This window comes from Dendropsophus ebraccatus, chromosome 3, assembly GCF_027789765.1.
Source record: "Dendropsophus ebraccatus isolate aDenEbr1 chromosome 3, aDenEbr1.pat, whole genome shotgun sequence".
NCBI lineage: Eukaryota > Metazoa > Chordata > Amphibia > Anura > Hylidae > Dendropsophus > Dendropsophus ebraccatus.
In genome coordinates, this window is record NC_091456.1 from 12,762,846 (window position 1) to 12,787,665 (window position 24,820).

General features: G+C 44.4%; 1 protein-coding gene across 3 annotated transcripts in view; it reads left to right on the top strand.

Annotated features, from left to right (window-relative positions):
• The first annotated feature begins 1,353 nt into the window (after positions 1-1,353).
• AACS (acetoacetyl-CoA synthetase) overlaps positions 1,354-24,820 on the top strand; it is an 86,579-nt gene continuing 63,112 nt past the window's right edge. For 2 of the 3 annotated variants that reach the window (XM_069960962.1, XM_069960963.1), the window contains exons 1-5: positions 5,616-5,762; positions 11,240-11,343; positions 12,424-12,544; positions 14,932-15,045; positions 23,073-23,170. In XM_069960962.1, coding sequence (XP_069817063.1) covers positions 5,633-5,762; positions 11,240-11,343; positions 12,424-12,544; positions 14,932-15,045; positions 23,073-23,170 — 567 coding nt within the window. In that variant the 5' untranslated portion in view covers positions 5,616-5,632. Of the gene's footprint in view, positions 1,433-5,615; positions 5,763-11,239; positions 11,344-12,423; positions 12,545-14,931; positions 15,046-23,072; positions 23,171-24,820 lie in introns of those variants that run through there. The other variant, XM_069960964.1, reaches the window with a different exon arrangement.

The following is a 24,820-nucleotide window of genomic DNA, read 5'->3' on the forward strand; positions in this document are numbered from 1 at the left end:
TGATACGTCCCCTGAGGATGCAGGGAAGTGTAATCTCTGTCTCTACCAGTCACTTACCTTCATCCTCAGCGCCGGTTTCATGAATTTTGTAGTTTAATCCATATGCTAATGAGGTAGTCTGGTGCTCTGGAGACGGGACCACCACCTGCGATGCCCACCATCCATCCCTGGCCGGCTGCCCCTTCTAATGAGTATCCGGTGCTCTGCAATGATGATCGCTAAAGTGACGCCTCTGCACAGCGCAGCCCCATTACTCATTAGAAGAGGCGGGCCAATTGGTAGTCCAGCCCCCAGTGCGCCAAACCACCTCATTAGTATATGGCCTAAACTTCAAAGTACAAGAAAACGGCGCAGAGGATAAAGGTAAGAAAATAACCTTCATCCTCAGCACCTAGTGACCAATAGGGAGATAGCAGCAGGGTGGATCCCTTTAAAGGGATATTTCCATCTTATAAGGTGATGGTTTATTACTTTTGTTTGTGGCGGACCACTGACCTTGAGTATTCCAGTACTTATCAGCTCCTGTATGTCCTGCAGGAAGTGGTGTATTCTTTCCAGTGTGACACAGTGCTCTCTGCTGCCACCTCTGTCCATGTCAGGAACTGTCCAGAGCAGCAGCAAATCCCCATAGAAAACCCCTCCTGCTCTCCAGGAGAAAGAATACACCACTTCCTGCAGGACTTACGGCAGCTGATACGTATTGGAAGACTTCCAGATTTTTTTTTATTTTTAATAGAAGTGAATTACAAATCTCTGATTTTTTTTTTCTCTTGAGTTTCCCTTTAAATCTTAAAGGTCACATATGAGGTTATTGCAATCAATAGAAAGAACTTGCATCAAGCTGAGGTAGAATGCAGTGACTGGGCGGCGATGTGACAGCGGGGGTGGGGAGTACACACCCTGATCCTTACACTATTGCCTCTCACTTACATCATTTCACCTACATGTATATTGTGATGCAAATTGTAACCTTCCATGGAAGCAAACGCCTGCGACACCTGCACTAGTGTAAAGGCGCGGCATGCTTGCGGTTTCTAACAACTTTTAGCACCCAAGGGGTTAACTCCTCCTCTCCCGAGCTCACACGGCGGGCACACGCTTCCTGTTGCAACACAACAACGTTTGATTCTGACAGGGCGCGCCCCTCCGAGCGGACCCTGTGATTGGCTGAGGCGCACGCTCAGCTCGCACGCCATTGGCTGTTGCCAGTGACAGCTTCACATGCACGCTGTAAGCACTCGGCTGATGTGGAGCCAGTACCGTGTCAGCCAATCAGCGCTTGCGTGTGATGGTGGTGTGTGAGCCGCGTATCCCTCCGCCGTTGAGTGACAGCGCTCGCCCCGCCCCTCGGTGCCGATCTGAATGAGGGGGCGGGAGGGGTGTGCGGGTGCAGCTTGTCCGGTAGTTCGGGTTAAACATTTGTGAATGACAGGTAATAGAGAGGACGTGTTATCACACACAGATAACGTTATCTAGGATGTGCAATACTTAGCTGCTTATCTTACATACATTACTGTAGCTCTTCATTACTTAACATGAGTTCAGACTGTGCGGTTTCAGAAGTAAAGTTACGGTATTTGATTAGCGGTGGCTGCTGAAATTGGATGAAGCTCTAAGGGTGGTATTACACGAAGCGATTATCGTTCGAATAATCGTTCAATCGGTCGTATTTGAACGATTATCTTTAAGTGTAATAGTAGACAACGATTAAACGACGAACGATTGGTCGTTGGTCGTTTAATAGGTTTTGAATCTATTTTTATCGTTTGTCTTTTACACATCGTTCGCACATCGTTCGTTTGAATAAGATGTCGTTAGCCGTTCCCTGTTCATTCGCAAATTGAAAGGGGAGTGTTCTTGAATTTTGTTGCTCCAATATAACCGATAATCTTTCCGTGTAGTAAAACGAACGATTATTAGGCAACCGCTATTGCGATCGTTGGAGATCGTTTATCGTTAATCGTTAATTGAAAAAAAATCGCTTCGTGTAATACCACCCTAAGGTTGTCTGGAAAACATGGATACAGCCAATGACTATATCCATGATTTCCACATAGCCTTAGGGCTTTATCCAACTTCAGCCGCCACCGCTAATCAAATGCCGAACGATCGGGTTCGGATCGACTCCAGCGTGCTCCAGGTTCGCTCATCTCTAATCATAAACTCTGATAGATACGACGTGACCCACCTCTGTGACCGGCACCTATCTTACAAACCCCACCAGCCCCCGGCCCCCTTCAGTTTGCTTGTTCTGGCTTGAGGTAGCGGTAAAGCCAGAAAACAGCCAAAGGAGCTATTTTACACATTTCACATAGCTCCCATTGACTTTAATGGTAGTTGTTACACCAATACTTCCACTGTTTCTGTAGTCCGTCTCCATACATTGTTTCCCTCCGGCGTCCATATGTACATATACAGCTTCTGTATTTTCAACATTATTTGTATTTTTCTGGATTGGCAATCCGTTCCACAAAATAAAACGGATCCACAAAAATGCCATTCCTAGTTAGGAGCGTATAGGCGGGACAGTTCGCCAATAGTAATCTATACGATCCGTAATTTTTGTAGATGTTTTGATCGTTACGGATCCATAATGTGCACAAAAACCACAGATCACAATAATGTAACTATCACCTTCCCAGCGCTGCAGCACAGTCCTCTCCCCACTCTGTGTCAGTGAAAGAGTCGAGCTCTATAGACTCAGGGCCCTATTCCACCGGTTGATTATCGTTCAGATTATCGTTAAATCGTTCGAATCTAAACGATAATCGTTCGGTTGAAATGCTGTTAACGATTAACGACCGAACGAGATATCATTGATCGCTTTATAAGACCTGGACCTATTTTTATCGTTGCTCGTTCGCAAATCGTTCGCATTGAATAACACATCGTTCGCAAAAGCGAAGAAAAAACTATCGCAAATACTATCAAGTAACGATTATCGTCCCCTGGAAATGAGTGAACGTTTTCATGTCTTTCACAATAGCGGTCGTTTGAGATAATTAATTTTAACGATTATGCGAACGATAATCATCCGGTGGAATAGGGCCCTTACATCAGGACCCCGACTCATCACATGACATAGAGCCGGAAGAGGACTGCGGTCAGCCGGGTCCTCTCCTGGTTCATTTTCCCTGTCTTTACAGGTCTGAAAGCTCACACCCCGACCGATCAAAACTTTTGGCATGTCTCTATGACATTTAAAAAAAATTTTTTTATGGTGACACTTTCACTTCGAAGTAAATGTAGCAGCAGGTACATTTAAGATTTTAACATCAATAGACGGGCGCAGCACAGGGATGGCGGTGCCGCAGTTCTTTTTTTGACCAACGACCTGATTCCTCTGCCTGGCGCCTGTCTATTCCCGGTCACCGGTCCAGCACTAGATTAGGATTAATGGAGCCGCGTCACAGAGGGGAGGAGTTTCCTCCCACTGGGGGCAGGCCGGCCCGCCTCTGGTGCTTCAGGCCAGGCTGGGGACTGGGAATAGACAGGCGCCATGCAGAGCAATCAGGTTGCGGTTCAAAAAAAGAACTGCGGCACCGCCATCCCTGTACTGGTGCCAGTCTGTTGATGTTAAAATCTTACAGTGATGTACCTGCTGGTACATTCGCCTTAGGCTATGTTCACACTGTGTATGAATCCGTCCGTAGTGCGAACCGCGAATATACGCACGTAGTTTTGAGGTTGATGCGTTCGCTTGAAAGTATACGATAGACGGCCGCACAGTGCACACTACGTATGAGCTTACGGCCGGATCGTATACGGCGCTGTGAAAAATTAACAAGACCATTGTTTGAGGACGGAAATGTAGAAACTCACGGCCGTGGATTTCCATGCGGTCCCGTACGGAGAACTTATTTCAGCCAAATTGAACTTGATTTTTCGATCCAAAAGGTTCTGTGAGTTTTATTGGACTGGGCGAAGATTTCCAAGTAAATGACCTGTTTCAGATCGCTTCGAAACAAGCTAGGGAAGCATAACTGTACTGCGGGCGTATGTTCGCGGTTCGTACGCATCCGGCCGCATGTCGATTTTTCCCACGCCCGTAGTTTCAGCCGCATATGTACGGCGGCGTACGATCTAGGGACGGATTCATACGCAGTGTGAACATAGCCTAAAGGGGTTATCCAGGGCTACAAAAACATGGCCGCTTTTCCCTTTTGGTCCAACAACTATGTCATGTGATGGAAAAGGGAAAAGAAGTTCAGCCATCTTGGTGCACTCTAAAAGGCAAAAAAAAGAGTATATACACAAAGTCAAAAACACCAGAAAAAAAACGCAAACGCATGAAAAAAAAAAAAAAAAGACATGTGCCGCATTATTTCTGGAGCCCAAAAGAATCGCAAAAAAAATATAAAAAAATGTGTGTGAGGATATCCTAAACTATGCGACTATAAACAGGTGATTGACACTTAAAGGGAACCAATCAGTAGGATTGTGCTGATATGATTCCCAGCAGCAGAGGGTAGGTCTACAGTGCAGCTCGCGGAGCATATATACTGGCCGAGGCTGCAGCAGTAGCTTTATATGGGGGAAAAAGATGTTTTATTACGCCGCACAAGGCCGGTAGAGTCATCTGGGCGGGGACTAGTCATGGCTCAGTGCTCAGTAACCAGTAACCGGTCTCTCTGCCTGTCCATCATCCCCGCACTGCTGCTGGGAACCATATCGGCACAATCCTACTGATTGGTTCCCTTTATAGGGGTTGTACAGTAAAAAACTTTTTCTTTCACATTAACTGGTATCAGAAAGTTATATAGATTCGTAATTTACAGCCATTAAAAAATCTCAAGTCTTCCCGTACTTATTAGCTGCTGTATGTCCTGCAGGAAGTGTTGTTTTATTTCCAGTCTGACACAGTGCTCTCTGCTGACATCTCTGGCCGAGGCAGGAACTATCCAAAGCAGGGGAGGTTTTCTATGAGGATTCATAGAAAACCGAGACAGAGTTCCTGTCTCGGCCAGAGATGTCAGCAGAGAGCACTGTGTCAGACTGGAAATAAAACAACACTTCCTGCAGGACATACAGCAGCTAATAAGTACGGGAAGACTTGAGTTTTTTTAATAGAAGTAAATTACAAATCTATAAAACTTTCTGACACCGGTTGATATGGAAAAAAAAAGTTTTTCGCTGGACAACCCCTTTAATAATAATAATAATAATAATCATCGTTTGTCATCACTTAACGTGACACTTGCTATATATTATATTTGCATTTGTTCTTTTGTCTTTTTACATTTGGCCTCTTTCCTCGCAGTTATGTCACTGACTGACTGACTGACTGACTGACTGGACACAAGAAATAGAGAGTTGCAAATTTTTTGGACACTTTCATTTACCTCATCTGAACCTGTGCAATCCTATGACTAAATATCACTTCATACAGACTGTTTCCCAAGCCAAGACCTTCATCAGTGACAAATCATTAACCTGTCTGTAGGTCACCTAATAATAACTCAGACACCCAGAAAGTCAGAGAGACTGGAAGAGCAGGGACTATTTGATCATCAGTGTGCGGAGGGATACAGTCACTTTCCAGCCAGTAAATAAGCGCGTGTCAGGATAGCAGGGAAGGAGAGAGCCGAGGAGTCCGGGCAGCAGCAGCAGCAGCAGCAGCAGCAGCAGCGTGATGTCTAAGGAGGAGGAGACCATGGAGGAGATCATGGAGTCTAAAGTGATGTGGTACCCTGATTCCAAGAAAGTCACCCAGATGGAGCAGTTCAGAGCCAGGGTGAACACCAATCATGGGCTTAGTCTGGGTGAGTGACAGCATGGGAGCCGGAAAGTGAGAGCCCTGCACAGTGATAGTTGGCACAGGGCTGCAGTACATGATGGAAAAGTAGTGCAGAGTGCACCAGTCATGTATATAGCATATATATATATATATATATATATATATATATATATATATATATATATATATATATATATATATATATATATAGTCACTATAGACAGCACTGGTGCTATGCAGCAACAACACATAATACTGCCCCAGGGAGAACTGACAGGTCAGACATGTTTTATGGCTATCCTGCCAAATGTAATATATTAAAACGTACTGACTGTGTGACAAGCCCCGGCCAACAGGAACCTGACATTCATGTAATATTACATCTCTGTACCTGGTGTGACAGCCAATCAAGGTCGGTGACACCTGTCAGTGCTGACAGGGACCTTCATGGTCTAAAGCTAAAGCTTCGGCTGTCCAGCATGATGGGAGTTGTAGTTTTGCAACAGCTGGAGAGCCAAGGTTCCCTACCCCGGCTCTAAAGCTACTTTCCCATTGAAGTTTGCAGTTGTTTTTTTTTTACTGCTACTATTGCATTTATATCAGGAGTTTTTGCTAGCAAATGCGTTTACAGGGACTATTTAAGACAGGGATGGGGAGCCTTCGGCCTTCCAGCTGTTGCAAAACTACAATTCCCATCATGCCAGGCATGATGGGAATTGTAGTTTTGCAACAGCTGGAGGGCCGAAAGTTCCCTATCCCTGATTTAAGAGGTGCTCATCGCAGAGGTGTGTATATATATATATATATATATATATATATATATATATGATCTATCCTGTGGATTATAAATGTCTGGCCTATATACACACTCAGGATGCTGGACTGAAACACAAAGGTGCAAATCTTTTCATTAAAGGGATACTCAGCTAAAAAAAAAAAAATCAACTGGTGTCAGAAAGGTATATAGATTTTTCATTTACTTTTAATTAATAATCCCAAGTCTTCCAGTACTTATCAGCTGCTGTATGTCCTGCAGGATGTTTCAGTCTGACACAGTGCTCTCTGCTGCCACCTCTGTCCATGCCAGGAACTGTCCAGAGCAGGAGAGGTTTTCTATTGGGATTCGCTCCTGCACTGGACAGTTCCTGACATGGACAGAGGTGGCAGCAGAGAGCACTGTGTCAGACTGGAGAGGATACACCACTTTCTGCAGGACATTCAGCAGCTGATAAGTACTGGAAGACTTAAGATTATTAAATAGAAGTAAAATACAAATCTATATAATTTTTTGTAACCAGTTGATTTGAAAGAAATAATAATAATAATAATAATAATTAAATAAATATATATATATATATATATATATATATATATATATTTATTTCATTATTTCATCAGAGGAACCCCTTTAATGCAGTTTGAAAAGGGCTTAAAATGTATGTCCAGTTGTTGTGGTTGCAGTGTTTTGAAAAAATGTGGACGATACAGTGGGGAAATAAGTATTTAATACAGTGCAAGTTTTCCTAGAGACAGAATATAAATAAATTTACATTGTATGATTTTTAAATTTAAATTTTATTGCATGAAATATTTATTTGACACAATAGAAAAACAGAACTTAAAGGGGTTCTTTGGGATAAATTCTTAAAGCGAATGTACATTTGCTTTAAGTGGATAGAACCGCGCCGGCTTGGGGAGGTCCTTTTTTTCTATCCATGTGCAACACTTAAAGCAAATGTACCTGATGATACATTCATTTTAATGAGCCATGCTGCCAGGCTGTGGGGGATATGACAGTAATGTATACTCACCTCTCCCGCTCCGCTGCAGCTGCTGTTTTCTAAGCCACCCACTTTCTGTTGACAGGCCATCTCGGTGGGAATGCCAGTGGATGTGGTCAAAACACTGACTGAGTCTTTAGTGCGGCCGTAAAATCATCGTTATCGGCCACACATCTCGCTGTCTAAACAGGAGATATGCGGGCCACAACAATATATTTTCATGGCCGCATGAATGTTACAGTAATCACCCGTGCGTCCCTCAAGTGAGCGATGATCTCACCTTGCTTGTGTGGCACTACACGGCTGCTTTTGGGCCATGTTAAAAAAAAAAAAAAAAGTATCTTTTTAGACCTAGTGGTGAGAATGAGAACTGCAAAATTTCAGAATTATGTAAAGGAGAAGTTCAGCGAAAATTTTTATTAAAGTATTGTATTGGCCCCCAAAAGTTATACAAATCCCCAATATACACTTATTACGGGAAATGCTTATAAAGTGCTTTTTTTTCCCTGCGCTTACTACTGCATCAAGGCTTCACTTCCTGGATACCATGGTGATGTCACTTCCTGGATAACATGGTAATGTCACGACCAGACTCCCAGAGCTGTGCGGGCTGTGGCTGCTGGAGAGGATGATGGCAGGGGGACACTGAGGGACACAGGGCACTGGAGGGACACTGAGCATCCCTCTGCCATCATCCTCTCCAGCAGCCACAGCCCGCACAGCTCTGGGAGTCGGGTGGTGACATCACCATGTTATCCAGGAAGTGACATCACCATGTTATCCAGGAAGTGACATCATCATGTTATCCAGGAAGTGACATAATCATGTTATCCAGGAAGTGAAGCCTTGATGCAGTAGTAAGTGCAGGGAAAAACTTTATGTGCATTTCCAGTAATAAATGTATATTGGGGATTTGTATAACTTTTGGGGGGAAATACAATACTTTAATAAAAATTTTCACTGGACTTCTCCTTTAAAGGGAACTTGTCACCCCCCAGTGGCGGGGTGACAGGCTCCCTACCCCCCGCTACAGCCCCCTATACTCACCTGATCCCGCCGGGTCCCGCTTCTGGATCCGGTCAGGTCACGGAGATCTCAGCCGCTGTCATTCTCTATGAGTGTTGGACTCATCTCTCAGCGCACGCGCCGGGCTGCAGTGGCTGAGATCTTTGTGACGCGACCGGATCCAGAAGCGGGACCCGGCGGGATCAGGTGAGTATAGGGGGCTGTAGCGGGGGGTCGGGAGCCTGTCACCCCGGCACGGGGGGGGTGACAGTTTCCCTTTAATATAGGCAGTAAGATGGGAAATCATCACCATCATCAAAAACTCTTTGGAAAAAAAAAAGTTTCACATAAAAACTTGAGTTAAACCTTTGGTCACTTTCTGATGAGACATTCCCTTTAAGCTGACATTTCCTGGTTCCTGCAGCGTACGTGTCAGCTTTGCTGATTACACCTGGACAAGGTGAGCAGGAAGCTTAGATAAGGTATGATGGGTATACTGTAGGCTTCGCTCTGCAGGAAGGCGGGGGAGGCTGTACTCCACTTCTTGGCTATTGTTATTTCATTGTCTTTTTTTTTTTTTTTTTTTTTTTTTGAACTGGCCCTAACACAGTGATCTCTGCTGCCACCTCTGTCCATGTCAGGAACTGTTCAGAGCAGGAGCAAATCCCCATAGAAAACCTCTCCTGCTCTGAACAGTTCCTGACATGGACAGAGGTTGCAGCAGAGAGCACTGTGTCAGACTGGAAATAATACACCACTTCCTGCAGGACATACAGCAGCTGATAAGTACTGGAAGACTTGAGATTTTTAGAAGTTCATTTACAAATCTATATAACTTTCTGAAACCAGTTGATTTGAAAGATAATCACCCCGCCCCCCCCATCCCACTAGAGTACCCCTTTAAACATAGAAAACTTCATAAAAACATAAAGTGAGTATATTGTAAAATTGCTTGAGATCACAACCCTTGTTAATTTCTTTACAAAATGTTTTTGACAGGTACACTTTAAAGCTTCTGTCTATTTTAATCGCAGCGCGTGCATCCACCTATAATCAGATAATATTGCTACTAATAGGATTGCTCTTTCATTAAAAATCACGTAACGCCCAGTCCGCCTGGGACCATAGGTCTCTGTGCTTTGCCGCTTCTGAGGAATAGTCGACATTTTGGCCCAGGACATAAATTGATTTATTTGTATTCATGCATTGTGCATTTACACACCTGGCTGTTTTATTCCTCTTCACAAAGTTTTTCTGTTTCATAGTTGATAAAGGGAATTTGTTGCTTAGATATTACAGTCCAAATTGCAGTTATATTGAATTGTTTTCCATGTAAACTAAACTCTTACGTTTAGTCTGGGCTTAAAGTGACTCTGTATCCACGAAGGCGCTAGTACCATCCGTTTGATGACCCACCCTCCTAATCATTAGGAACGCCCCCAAGCAGGATTCATCCTATTCATTCACACTATGGAATTGGCGCCGAGATACCCGGCAGAACTTCTCCTGCCTCAGTTACAGTGGGAGAGTGCGCACGCCTCCACTCTCCGCGCCTCTCCGCTCGAAGAATTGACATGTCAAGTCAGGAGTTGGCACCGCGTGGAGGAGTTCTGTCCGGAATCTCTGCGCCCATTCTATAGTGTGAACGGAGCCTAATACAAGTAAGGGTGTTAATCCTCAGGTGAGACAACCCACTGGACTGCTACGTCCAGAATGATACACTGAAATCAAACAGTAAGGGTATGTTCACACTGAGTAAAACAGGCGGAATTCCACAGCGGAACTGTCCTCCGCGGAATCCCACCTGTCTCAGTCTCCCATAGCTCATCTATGGGAGAGTGCGCGCTCCTCAGCAGCCGCCGCTCTCCGCTCAAAGAAGTGACATGGCACTTTCCTGAGTGGAGAGCGGCGGCAGCGGGGGAGCACACTGGGGGCAGGGCTGTCTTCCAAATGGTCTTAATACTGGACAGAGGACTACATCAAAACTGCGTAGGAACAGCACAGAGGATGAAGGTAAGAGACGTACCTTCATCCTCAAATACTGCCATCTGCTGGTCACCCAGGCAGTCAGTCATAGTGCTAAAATATAATACCGTCTCTTGTTCTAGCCTTGGTTAATATCTGTTCAGGCCTCTTCATTATAAGTTTTAGCTTAGTGACCTGGAGCTGGGACACCTCAACTGCAATCTCTATCAGCGACTTCAGGGTAATAGAACAGATAGCGACCTCTGTGACAACATAACCTCAGATAACTCCTGCAGTATGGGAAAAGTTATACCACAAACAGCAGCAGTGGGAACGTACAGATTGCTATTAGGTGAGAAGTCATCGGGACTAAAGGCCCTGCTGTTTACCCTATGTGCCCTATTACCTTGGCACTTAGATTGGGTTAAATGTTCTGTTTCCATTAGTCTTGTTTATAAATATTGTGTATTCAGGGTCACGGTTGTTTACTCTATGTAGTCCAGATTTCATAAACAACTGATGGTTTTTGAAAAGTTTTTATATATTTTTTATTTGCATAAATATTTGCAGAATACTCCTATCTATCTATCTATCTATCTATCTATCTATCTACTATCTCCTATCTATCTATCTATCTATCTATCTATCTATCTATCTATCTATCTATCTATCTATCTATCTATCTATTATAAATAAAATCAGTGTTTGATGGAACCTATAACTTGACATTTCTTTTCTCTCCTTGTTATAGCGAACTACAATGAACTCTACCAGTGGTCAGTAGAATTCTATCCAGAATTTTGGGGAGAATTTTGGGACTTCAGCGGCATTGTCTTCTCCCGTATGTATGATGAGGTATGTCGTCCTGATAATATGCTATACATTTATCTATACATTTATCCCTATAGTTACATATAATTAATGTAAAGTGATCTCATTTGCATTGGCGCTACTTTGTAGCTACTCTGTACCCACAATCTGTCCCCCCCCCCCCCAAACCGCTTGTACCGTCAGATGGCTGCTTTTAATCCAAGATCTGTCCTGCGGTCCATTCAGCAGGTGATGCAGTTATTGTCCTAAAAAACAACTTTTTAACTCCCAACGGGAGTATCTGTGCCCTAACTTTGCGCCACCCCTCCGTCTCTCCTCCCCACCCTCTTCATCATTAGGAATGCCACTAGAACATTTTCTCCTGTCTAAACATTGCACAGGTGATTAACGATCCAGCCCATGTTCCGTGCTGACACAGCTGAGGAATAGGAGACAATCTGCCTGGAGCATTCCTAATGATGAGGAGGGGCAGAGAGGGTGTGCCAGCCTAATGCATACACAATCTAGGCCACGGCTGTTGGGCACGGGGCTGCAAGTTTAAAAGTTGTTTTTTAGGACAATAACTGCATCACCTGCTGAACGGACCCCAGGACAGATCTTGGATTAAAAGCAGCTATCTGACGGTACTAGCGGTTTGGGGGGTCAGATTGTGGGTACAGAGTCGCTTTAATTGCTCTGATGCATCTAGAATGAAGCAACTTTGTGAATTGTCTTCAATCAAAAATCCTGTGTTTTTCATCCTCTGTGCAGACCTACATGCCCCAATGATTATAGACTGCAAAGTCCCTTCGGATTGTAGATACAAATTACTCATATGGTTAAAATTTTCTTTAGTTTGCCTTTTATAAAGCTAAAGCTTTGGCTGTCCAGGCATGATTGGAATTGTAGTTTTGCAACAGCTGGAGGGCCGCAGTTTAGAAGGATTTGTCTTTACAACTAGAAAAGCTAATGTGGTGTCTGAATATTGTCAGGATGTGTTCTGGAAATGTTCAGTATGACTATTGTTCGGCTGACGTGAGAGTATGGTGATTTTTAGTGTGGATCTGTCTATGATTATATACAGGTGGATGGATTTGACTTGTTAATGTGTTTTTTTTTTTGCAGGTAATTGACAGATCCAAAGGGATTGCTGACATTCCGGAGTGGTTTCATGGGAGTCGCCTGAATTATGCAGAAAATCTTCTGAAACACAAGAACAATGATAAGGTTGCTCTGTATGCCATACGTAAGTGTATGCTGAAACAATTCTACAATAGTATACGGTAGTAACGTTTGTTATCAACACCGACCAGGAACAGAAACCTCATTTATCCTGGGACATCTTTGAACGCGAGGGGAAGATGACGGGACGATCTATTACACAACTCAATGACCGTTTAGCTGGTGTTGCACGGACATTGTTAGCGATGTCCGTGCAGCCTTTGCCCTAAACTGTTATCAATTACTTTTCCATGCTCTTGGTCTTCTCAACCCTCTGCTTTCATTCCCGGTGCTGCGGCTGCAGCTTTGGAGCGGTCTCTGAGCTGACAGGCCGCTCGGCCAATCACTGGCCACGGCTGTCCCAACCAGGGAGTGACTGAGCATCCCGTCAGCTCAGAGATAGCTTCAAAGCTGCAGCCACAGAGTCGGGAATGAAAGCAGAGAGCAGGAGAAGACCGGGAGCGTGGAGAGGTAACGTGTAACAGTTTATTCAATCGGCCGCACATCTCTATTACATGTAGCGATGCGCAGTCACCGTTTTTAAGGGGTTACTCTTTCTTTTAAATCAACTGGTGTCAGAAAGTTATATAGATTTGTAATTTACATCTATTAAAAAAATCTACAGTCTTCCAGTACTTATCAGCTGCTGTATGTCCTGCAGGAAGTGGTAAATTCTCTCCAGTCTGACACAGTGCTCTCTGCTGCCACCTCTGTCCATGTCAGGAACTGTCCAGAGCAGCAGCAAATCCCCATAGAAAACCTCTCAGCTCTGGACAGTTCCTGACATGGACAAAGGCTGCAGCAGAGAGCACTGTATCAGACTGGAGAGAATACACCACTTCCTGCAGGACATACAGCAGCTGCTAAGTTTGGAAAGACTTTTTTAATAGAAGTAAACTACAAATCTCTATAACTTTCTGAATAAAAAAGATTTTGGCCAGAGTACCCCTCTAATAATCCATTCACCCTAAAGGGAACCTGCTGCATTAAAATTCAGTCCTATCTGTGACCTATAGTAGAGATGAATGCTGCTCGAATCTGAACGTTCAGCATTTGAATACTGGTGGCTTAAGAACATGGGACTCCAAACTGCGGCCCTCCAGCTGTTGTGAAACTACAACTCCCATCATGCCTGGACACCCAAAGCTTTGGATTTGGCTGTACAGGCATGATGGGAAATGTAGTTTTGCAACAGCTGGAGGGCCGCAGTTTGGAGACCCATGCTTAAGAAGTTTGATGCAGTCCTAGGGAGTCCTGGAAAACACGGACATAGCCATAAGCTGTATCCACATTGTCCTGGACTCTTTAGGCCTGCATCCAACTTCAGCCATCAGTATTCAAATGCTGAATGATCGGACGCGAGCATCCATTTTTTTGACGGACACAAAAGTAGTGTCAACACTACTTTTGTGTCCGTCAAAAAAAACGGATCCGTTGTGATCCCTTTTTTTTTATCATGCAAGTCAATGGAAAAACGGATCAAAACGGATGCACACAAATGCATCCGTTTTTTTTTTTTCAAAAAACGGATGAAAAAAACGGATTGCAAAAACCCAGTGTGAACCTAGCCTTACTTATACATTCGTGTAAACATCGGCTTATTGTGAGCCAAGGAGTCATGTGGGTGGTCCTACTCTGTCATCGCTCTTGTATAGACACTCTCACATGAGTAGCTGCCAATCTCTGGGTAGCACCACCCACATGACTACCAAGCTCAGAATGAGTTACATGAATAAATGACAAGTTATTCTGGAACTTTCCCTCAAAGCTATATATTTGTCTGCTCGGCTCCTCCAGCTATATTACGTGCTGCTGGCAGATTGGGCTGCTTTTTTGGTGAGACAGGTAAAGTGAGTGGCAGCTGTCGGACACCTTTTAGCTCCGCTTCTCTGTGTAATACTAAGTAGTATATGCATTATAATCTGCTGCAGCAAAGTATAAATAGAATGCGTGTCCATATGTTTATCTCTGTGTCACGAAGAGAATAGGATATAATCAGGTGTGTTTGTGTATATAAATATTATATTTATTTAGTAAAGAAGAACTAACGTGCAGTTTTTAGTAATGTAGCTTACATCCTTTACCAACTTCCTGGTTTCCTCTCTGAACTGTGATCTGAGCTTGCCATGTGAGGCTATGTTCACACAACCTATATTTTTGTAAAATTATTACGAAGATATACGTGCCTTTGCTGCCTATGGGATCCCGGACGGAGTATAGAAGGCTGACTTTCTTCTATGTCTCGTCCTCAGTTTCTTTCTACCAGTTAAGAATACATAATAGAAAGTCTAATCTCTTTGTCTTTCTCTGCTGCAGGTTCCCTATTATTAGCCATTTAGTCCATCATCCTCCGCCAGGCACTTGGCATTCCCATGGTGGTTATACTGAGCTCTGTCTTATTATTTTCCTCAGGGGAAGGCAAGGAGAACGTGGAAAAAGTGACTTTTGACGAGTTGAGAAGAGACGTTGCTTTGTATGCAGCCGCCATGAGGAAGATGGGAGTCGAAACTGGCGATCGAGTTGTCGGTAATAATTGTCATTGTGTTCTTGTATTATGGCGGTCGGCTGTGTCTACTATATAAAGTGGCTGTGGGAGAGGACAGCTATTACTCATTAGCAGTTTGTCTTCTCTAAAGTCTCCTTCCTGCTACTTTTATTTTATTCTAGCCAAGAATTTGTGATCACCTAAAGCAGGGGTAGCCAACCTTGGATCTCCAGCTAAAGCTTTGGCTGTCCAGGCATGATGGGAGTTGTAGTTTGGCAACAGCTGGAGAGCCAAGGTTCCCTACCGCTGACCTAAAACCTACGACCACACAACATATTTTTTGGGCCATTTCATGACCGTCACTTGGCACCCCAATATAGGGTGCGGTTTCAAAACAAAAGCTGTTATTTGTCGAAGAACGGCCTTTGTTTTGAAGCAACAGCTGCTCTTTGGGAGCCGAATGATGGCCGTACATAAAAATGGCTGTGAAACGAGAAAAATAAGTCGTTGTGTGGTCGTAGCCTTACAATGATCAAGAAGCACTTGGTGTGTCTCACCTGATCCTCACTTGCACATGTCTTCCATAGACATCAGACATAGACATCTGTGCATTCTGTCTGTTCCCGTGTTTTGAGACTTGTGATTGAGACTCCACGGACCCCCTTTTTGCATACTCAAAGTTTTTAGGGGGGCAATGTGTCTTGAATGAGTACTCCATTGATTTAAATTTTTTGCTGATCTCCTTGAACTCCATGATTGTTGTTTTTTGCCAGTCTACGATTCATTGACCCCAATAGCCAGAATCCTATTCCACACCGATGAGGGGCAATACCACGAAACAGCTGTCTGTGGATGGATGCCTGGCCTTGGTATTTTCCTTGTCATGTCACAATACTCACAAATTAGTTAGGACCCTATTACACAGGACAAATATTGTGTAAAAAATCGTTATATAGTTTGAATAGTCGTCCTGTGTACTTGCAAGCAACAATTGAAAAATCATGTGTGTGTCATTGATCGTTACATAGTTATATAGTTACATAGTTAATACGGTTGAAAAAAGACACATGTCCATCAAGTTCAACCAAGGAGGGGATGAATACAGGGAAGGGGGAGGGGTGATAGGTTCTATACTTATGCATTTATATTATTTTGCTCTAAGAACTTGTCTAGCCCTGTTTTGAAGCCCTCTACTGTTTATGCTGTGACCAGATCCTGTGGTAGACTGTTCCACAGATTCATAGTTCTCATGGTAAAGAAGACTTGTCGCCTCCGGAGATTGAACCTTTTTTTTTTCTCCAGGCGGAGGCAGTGCCCCCTTGTCTCTCCAGGCAGAGGCAGTGCCCCCTTGTCCTTTGAGGGGGTTTTACCTGGAACATCTTTTCCCCATATTTCTTGTAGGGGCCATTTATATATTTAAATAAATAATTAAATATCTCCCCTTAAACGTCTCTTCTCCAGACTAAACAAATTTAATTCTTTTAATCTCTCCGCACCAAAGCTTTATAAAGTGGTAACATTATATCCCTGTCCCGAGAGTCCATGCCTGTTTTAATGCATGACAATATCCTGCTGGCTTTAGAAGCAGCTGACTGACATTGTGTACTGTTCTGTAGTCTATTATCTACAAGTACATCCAGATCCTTCTTCATTAGTGACTCTTCCAGTGTAACTCCCCCCAGGACATATGATGCATGTGGGTTATTAGAACCCAGGTGCATAACTTTACATTTATCCACATTGAACTTTGCCAAGTGGACGCCCAAACACTCAGTGTGTACTGTACTGTGTACTGTACTGTAACAGTAAGCAAAAAATCACGTATTACCATATCTGTGCGGTTCTGTCACACTGTTAGCTAATAGAAATCCAGGAAGTGAAAAAAAATTACCCCTGTGCCAATTCACATTGTCTACTGTTTCCACTGCTCTCCCCCCTTAGGAGACAAATCTTCCATGCCTCTGTCTCACATTGTGTGTGTTTGCTGAGCACAGGCTGATGATGCAGAGAGGGGGCAGGGTGTGATGTCACAGGAGGTGCGGCTGGATAACCCAATCCCCTGACTGATTCACCATCTTTAACTGGCCAGAAGCAGCTGCTGCACTAATTTTACTGATTGTAATGGGTGGGGGCTGTGATGATCACATGAACAAAAGTATTGCATTCTGGGAAATGCTTAACCAGGAAAGACAGAAACACAAAACAGAGCAAAATCACCCCCAAACAAATGGATTTTTGGTAGTTTTAAAACTGGTATAGATAGGCAAGTAATGCTTTATGCTTCTGCAGAAGTTTCATTTTTTTAACCTCTACCTGGATTTCCCCTTTAAAGGGGAACTCCAGCAAAAAACAAAGACTTTAAAATTGACTGGTCTCAGAAAGTTATTATTTGTAATTTACTTCTGTTTAAAAAATGTCAAGCCTTCCAGTACTTATCAAGTATTCAATAGGAGAATAAAGACATGGCACTCACCAATTCGGAGTCTTCCTCCATTCACTTTATTAACTTCGTACAAGCATCTTAAGATGGACACACATGTGAGAGGACGCCATCAGTGCACTGTAATGCTGATGGCGTCCTCTCACATGTCTGTCTGTCTTAACATGCTTGTACAAAGTTAATAAAGTAAATAGAGGAAGACTCTGAATTGGTGAGTGCCATGTCTTTATTCTCTTATTGAATACTTGCTATACTGCAATTTGAACTTTTACGCATAGAGCACCACCTGAAAGTCTCCCAAATCTGTATACTAGAAAGTTTCCGTGCTTTCCGCTTTAAACGCACTCATAATAAATAGAAGTAAATTGTAAAGTGCTGCAGAATTGGTTGGCACTATAAAAATAACATTATTATTACATTACAAATCTATATAACTTTCTGACACCAGTTGACTTGGAAGTATTTTTTTTGCTGGAGTACCCCTTTAAGCTGGACAACTGAACAAACACGTTTGGCAGCAGCCTACCTCCCTATTACAAAAGGATGAATCCAGCATCTGCTGTCAGTGAGTCAGGAGGCCACTATACACATCGGATGGCCGGCCAGTTTAAACTATGGTTACACAGGTGTTGAATGACAGCAAGTTGTATCTCAGTCTGGGAACCAAAAATTGTGTAACTAAGCCGAGGCTTGCAGTCGTGCAGCTTTATAACCTTCGTGGTTTGGCCATAAATAGCGATAAGTGATTAGCAGATCAGTCACATGCATTTTGCATTGAGGTCAGTGATGACCGTTTTGTGCAGCTTGCAACTACATGTTACTTTTTTTTTTGTGAGTGATGTTGTGATTGCATCATGTTGCAAGTCTCACTGCGAACACATTAAAGGAGAAGTCGGGTAAAAATTTTTATTAAAGTATTGTATTGCCCCCCCAAAAGTTATACAAATCCCCAATATACACTTATTACGGGAAATGCTTATAAAGTGCTTTTTTCCCTGCACTTACTACTGCATCAAGGCTTCACTTCCTGGATAACATGATGATGTCACTTCCTGGATAACAGGGTGATGTCACTTCCTGGATAAAAAATGGTGATGTCACTTCCTGGATAACATGATGATGTCACAACACAACTCCCAGAGCGGGGCGGGCTGTGGCTGCTGGACAGGATGATGGCAGGGGGACAATGAGGGACACAGGGCACTGGAGGGACACTGAGCATCCCTCTGCCATCATCCTCTCCAGCAGCCACAGCCCGCACAGCTCTGGGAGTCGTGTTGTGACATCACCATTTTTATCGAGGAAGTGACATCACCATGTTATCCAGGAAGTGACATCACCATGTTTATCCAGGAAGTGAAGCCTTGATGCAGTAGTAAGTGCAGGGAAAAAAGCACTTTATGTGCACTTCCCGTAATAAGTGTATATTGGGGATTGGTATAACTTTTGGGGGGCAATACAATACTTGAATAATTTTCACCGGACTTTTCCTTTAACCCCTTAGCGACCCATGACGTATCTGATACGTCATGGTGCCGCTCGGGGTGTTCAGAGCGGGGTCCCGCCGGGACCCCGCTCTGAACGGCGCTGATCCCGGCTGACACGTGCAGCCGGGCAGTGCCTCTATTAGCCGGCGCGGGTCCCGTTGCCGCGCCGGCTAATTAAGCCTCTAAGTGCAGCTGTCAAACCTGACAGCTGCACTTAGAGGCTTTGTACACACTATCCCTGGTGTCTAGTGGCTCGGATCTCCCCCCCCGCGATCGCATCTCCCCCCCGAGATCCGTTCTTCTGCCCGTGCCGGGCCTCAGCGTCGGAATGACGCTGATCCCGGCTCGGCAATAGATTGCTATGGCCTGCAGCAGGCCATAGCAATCTATGACCAATCTAATGGATCTTTGCTGTGTATATACGCAGCATTGATCTCTATGAGAGATCAGTGCTGTCTATATACAAGTCCCCCAGGGGGGCTTCTAGTTACAGTAAAAAAAAAGTGTTTTTATTAATAAAAAATCCCCTCCCCTAATAAAAGTCCAAATCACCCCCCTTTTCCCATTTTATAAATATAAATTAATAAATAAATAAACATATTTAGTATCGCCGCACGCGTAATCGCCCGAACTATTAATTAATCACATTCCTGATCTCACACGGTAAACGGCGTCTGCGCAAAAAAGTGCAAAATTGCGCATTTTTGGTCGCATCAAATCCAGAAAAAATGTAATAAAAAACGATCAAAAAGTCGTATATGCGCAATCAAGGTACCAATAGAAAGAACGCATCATGGCGCAAAAAATGACACCTGACACAGCCCCATAGACCAAAGGATAAAAGCGCTATAAGCCTGGGAATGGAGCGATTTTAAGGAACGTATATTTGTTAACAATGGTTTGAATTTTTTACAAGCCATCAGATACAATATAAGTTATACATGTTATATATCATAGTAATCGTAACGACTTGAGGAACATGCATAACAAGTCAGTTTTACCATAGGACGGACGGCGTAAATGCAAAACTCCCCGAAATCAAAACAAATTCGTTTTTTTTTTCAATTTGACAGCGCAAATGATTTTTTTCCGGTTTCGCAGCATATGTTATGGAAAAACAATGCCTGTCATTGCAAAGTACAATTGGTTTCGCAAAAAATAAGCGCTCATATACGTCTCTAGGTGAAAAAATGCAAGCGCTATGGACTTTTAAACTTAAAATGGAATAAGCAAAAGCGCAAAAACGAAAATAGGCTTTGACCTTAAGGGGTTAAGGACCGTTAGATGTGAAGTCACGGCCGACATTGCAATCTTTGTTGCATGACCAAAGTCTCCATGTAGCTCCAGCTGTAAGGGGCGACTTCAGCTCCTCTGTATTCAGGTAGATTAATTCTAATCTTATCACAACGTTTCAGTAAGGTTACACAATACAATTCAGCGGCCATAGATGCGTGACTATAACATGGAAACGTTCTGTATCCGAAAAGGAGATATCCAGCCCAGATTGTAACTAAGTGCACGTCTTCTCCAGAGACCTCATTACAGCTTTAATACCGACACCAATTGCTATTTCACAATAGGCCATATGAGTGTAATGAAATGGGAAGCTGCTAGATGAATATGTGCCGTTTGCCCATAGACGTCCATGTATTGATGAGTGTAAGAGAATTTGCTGCTGCCAATATAAAAGATCAATGATTAAATGTGCAAATGAGGTTACAAAAGTTTTCTGGAAATGGGCACTGTCACTGTTATATACAGTGGTACCTTGGTTTAAGAGTAACTTGGATTAAGAGCGTTTTGCAAGGAGAGCTTAAAGTTTTTCAAAATAGTTTCTAGGTTTAAGAGCATTGCTTTCATGTAAGAGCTCCCTGTACTAGGTGGGAGGGGGAGTGGGGGAGGGGCATGGTCTGCATAGCGGGGTCTACAGCACTGTACTCTGACCCAGGAAGTCTCCCTCACTTTCCAAATCATAGCAGATCCACTTCAGGCTGGGGCTTGCATCAGGGGACAGGACTGTGGGGAAAATCTCTTCATAGCTGTAACCCCTCTATGTGCCCACATATACCCTGCTCATTCCCTTTTGCTCCCTGCAGTCTCTCAGTCCTTGTGTTTCCTATCCTCACCATTCCTGCTATTATCTGCCTGCACTTACACTCAGCCATACACACTGCTGTATAGAAAGGTTTTGTCACTGTCCTCCTGCACAGCTCTGTGATTCTCACTTCCTGATTGGTCCATGCTGAGCACACACCCCTTCCCCATTTCTGTCATGTGACCACACAGACCTCTGACAGCAGCCCTGCTGCTCTATTCTAGCCTGTTGTACTACGCTACTGCATTATGGGGATCTGCAGCTCCATCCTGTATCTACAACCTGGTGCTGTGTTATCAGGGTTATGCAGTTACTATACATTATACACCACATACTGAATGCTATACTGTACAGTAACTTATATTGACATATCCAGCTGTTTCAGAATGTTTTCTATATTTGTTTCACATGTTATTCGGAATAAAAAAATCATTATTTTGGGGTGTGGAACCAATTTTCTGCATTTCAGTGAATTCTTATTGGAAAAATCTCCCTTGCTGCATGATAGTCGAGCTGTGTGATAGGCGCTTGTTTACATTGGTGATTGAGCGTGTAATACAGCCCCTAGTGTGTCACAGTTGCTTTAAAGAGTCACTGTCGTATTTTTTTTTTTTGCAGAAATCAATAGTCCAGGTGATTTTAAGAAACTTTGTAATTGGGTTTATTAGCCAAATCTGCCATTATCTGCATGTAAAAAGCCTTTTCCCAGGTCCCCCCCTCCTTCCTCTTTTTCATCCACTCTGAAAAATCTGAAAATTGTGACTTGTTGCAGGAGACGTCCCCTGTCTGCTCTATGGAGAGGGGAGGGGGGAGGAGGAAGGAGGGAGTTAGCCGGATTACAGGCACGGAGCTGGGTGACAGCTGTAATCCGAGCTCAGACAGGTCACTGGTGATGGTCAGAACAGATAACGAGTGAGGGATTTGTAGATTAACTCTTTGTTGTCCTGTTTTGGTCTTTTCTTTAGCTCTCTCCATAGGAGAACCATGAAGACAGGGGGGAGAGCTTCAAACTGCTTTTTCATGATAAAAATGCATTTTTCGGATAATAAACCCAATTACAAAGTTTCTTAAAATCGCCTGGACTATTGATTTCTGCAAAAAAAAAATTCACGACAGTGACACTTTAAGGCTACAAACCCAATTGGCGGGTCTGCAGAGAGTCCCCTCTGCAGATCCCGGCCCTATACTTTTAATGGCAGACAAACACGCAGCAGGGATGTGATCGGGCGGCCGAGGCTTCGGGCGGCTGGCTGGAGCATATACTTCACCTGGATCCCGCTCCGGCTTGCTGAAGACATCGGGAACCGCCGGAGCCGGGATCAGGTGAAGTATCAGCTCCAGCGGGGTTAATGTGGTGGGCTGCAGACAAACTCGCAGCAGGGATGTACATCCCTGCTGCGTGTTTGTCTGCCATTAAAAGTATAGGGCCGGGATCTGCAGCAAGTCTCGCTGCAAATACGCAGCAAGGGGACTCGCTGCAGATCCGGCAAGTGGGTTTGTAGCCTAAAAAAACTTTTGATGTGTCAACTTGTCCCTCAGTCTGCATAACGCTTTAAAGGGTTTGTTCACCAAAAATGTTTTTCTTTCAAATCAACTGGTGCCAGAGATTTGTAATTTACTTCTATTAAAAAAAAAAAATCTCAAGTCTTCCATTACTTACCAGCTGCTATATGTCCTGCAGGAAGTGGTATTCTTTGCAATCTGGAGAGCTGGAGAGGTTTTCTATGGGGATTTGCTCCTGCTCCGGACAGTTCCTGATATGGACAGGGGTGGCAGCAGAGAGCACTGTCTCAGACTGGAAAGAATACACCACATCCTGTGGTACATACAGCAGCTGATAAGTACTTGAAGAAGACTGGAGATTTTTTTTTAAATAGGAGTAAATCACAGATCTCTCGCACTTGCTGGCACCAGTTGATTTAAAGGAAAACTTTTTTGTGAACTACCCCATTTAAAAAGTTGGAGTTTATTGTCTGCTGCAAACTCACCAATGCTGACAAATAATTTTTGAGATTAAGTTGTCTTTTTCTTCTTCCTCCTCTTTAGGCTATCTTCCGAACTGCATACAGACAGTAGAAGCTATGCTGGCTGCTGCAAGTATTGGAGCAATATGGAGTGCCACATCCCCAGATTTTGGAGTAAATGTAAGTTATGAGACATTTAAAGGGGGTTTCCAGTCTGTAAAAACTGATGACCTAACATTAAATTAGGAAGGGTTTTCTGTTTTTCACCACCTGTACCAATCACCTATTTCAAGTGTCACTTAAAAGGGTTATTCCACTCTGGTAAAATACATGCTTTACTATCCCCTCCCCCTTTCCTTGAGATTAACAATTTATTCCATACATGTCATTACCTTATCTCCTTCCCCCAGTTTTGATTTGCTGCTTTCTACTAAAATCAGAACTGTGTGTGACCTGTTAACACCATCTCCTCCTCCACCCCCCCTACCTTCCGAGACGGCTCATGTTAACAGTATCCCTGAGTATCTGTCTCTGCAATCTCTGAGACCGGGAGGGTTAATCACAGTAAGGTCACAAGTACCTTGACCTTAGAGGCCAATTCCACGGGGCGATAATCGGCCTGATTCGGTCAATTATCGCTCGGTGGAATAGAGAAAACAATCAGCCTATGATCGTGTCATCGGCTGATCGTTTATTTAGGGCCAGACCTAAAATCATCGGTCTCCCACCACACATCGATACGGTGAAATAGCGGTGCGAGGCGGGCGACCGACGATTTGAGAAGCGCAGCATACATTACCTGTCCGGGCTTCTCCTGCGCTCCGTCTTCCTCCATGGGTCCCGCTCGCAGCATCAGCTCCGGAGCGGCCTGAGCAGTCAGACCGCTCAGCCAATCACTGGCCGGGATCCGGAGCTGCTGATGCTGTGCCGCGGGACCGGGGAGGAAGGCGGAGCGCAGGAGAAGCCCGCACAGGTAATTTATTGCTGCAAGGGCTGCAACGACATCGGTAACTATGTCCCTACAGCCCTCGCTTAACGATCATCGGGGCCATGAAATAGGCCCAGTAAACCAGCGGCGATCTAGCAGATCTGCTCTCGTTTACATTGTTGCTCGACCCGTGGAATAGGGCCCTTAGATTAACTCTCCTGCATTACACAGTGTAGAAACAGCCGGCCAGGGACACTGTTTACATGAGTTGTATCAAACGGGAGGAGGAGTTTTCTATGCCTTCAGCAGAAAGTAGCAGAATTCTTAACCGCTTAACGACCAGTGGCGTAAATGTATGCCCCGCTGGGGGGGGGGGGGGGCGCTATGAAGCGAGCTCAGAAGCTTAGCTCGCTTCCTAGCAGGTGGGGGCCAGCTGCGATCAGAAGCCGGACCCCACCGTTGATGATGGGCCGCCGAGATTGCGTGGCCGTCTGCCATTAACCCCTTAAACACCGTGACCGCGTCGTTTAAAGGGATACTCCAGTGTAGGGGGGGGGGGCATTTTTGTGACCGGGACCGAGGTGGCCGAGGGAAAAGACGTCCACTCACCTCCCCGGTTCCATCGGCAGGTCCCGCATTGCGGCGCTCCGGTTCCCGGCTGCTTCCGGGTGTCTGACGCCTGCCCGAGACGTGACGTCTCAGGTCCGCTCAGCCACTCAGTGAAGGAAGCGGGATCCGTTTCAAGTCTGCTCAGATCCCGCCTCCTTCACTGAGTGGCTGAGCGGACCTGAGACGACACCTGGTCCTAGCGATGCGGGACCCGCCGCTAGGACCAGGGAGGTGAGTGGACATCTTTTCCCTTGGCCTCCCCAGTCCCAGCGCCAAAGTGCCCCCCCGCGGGA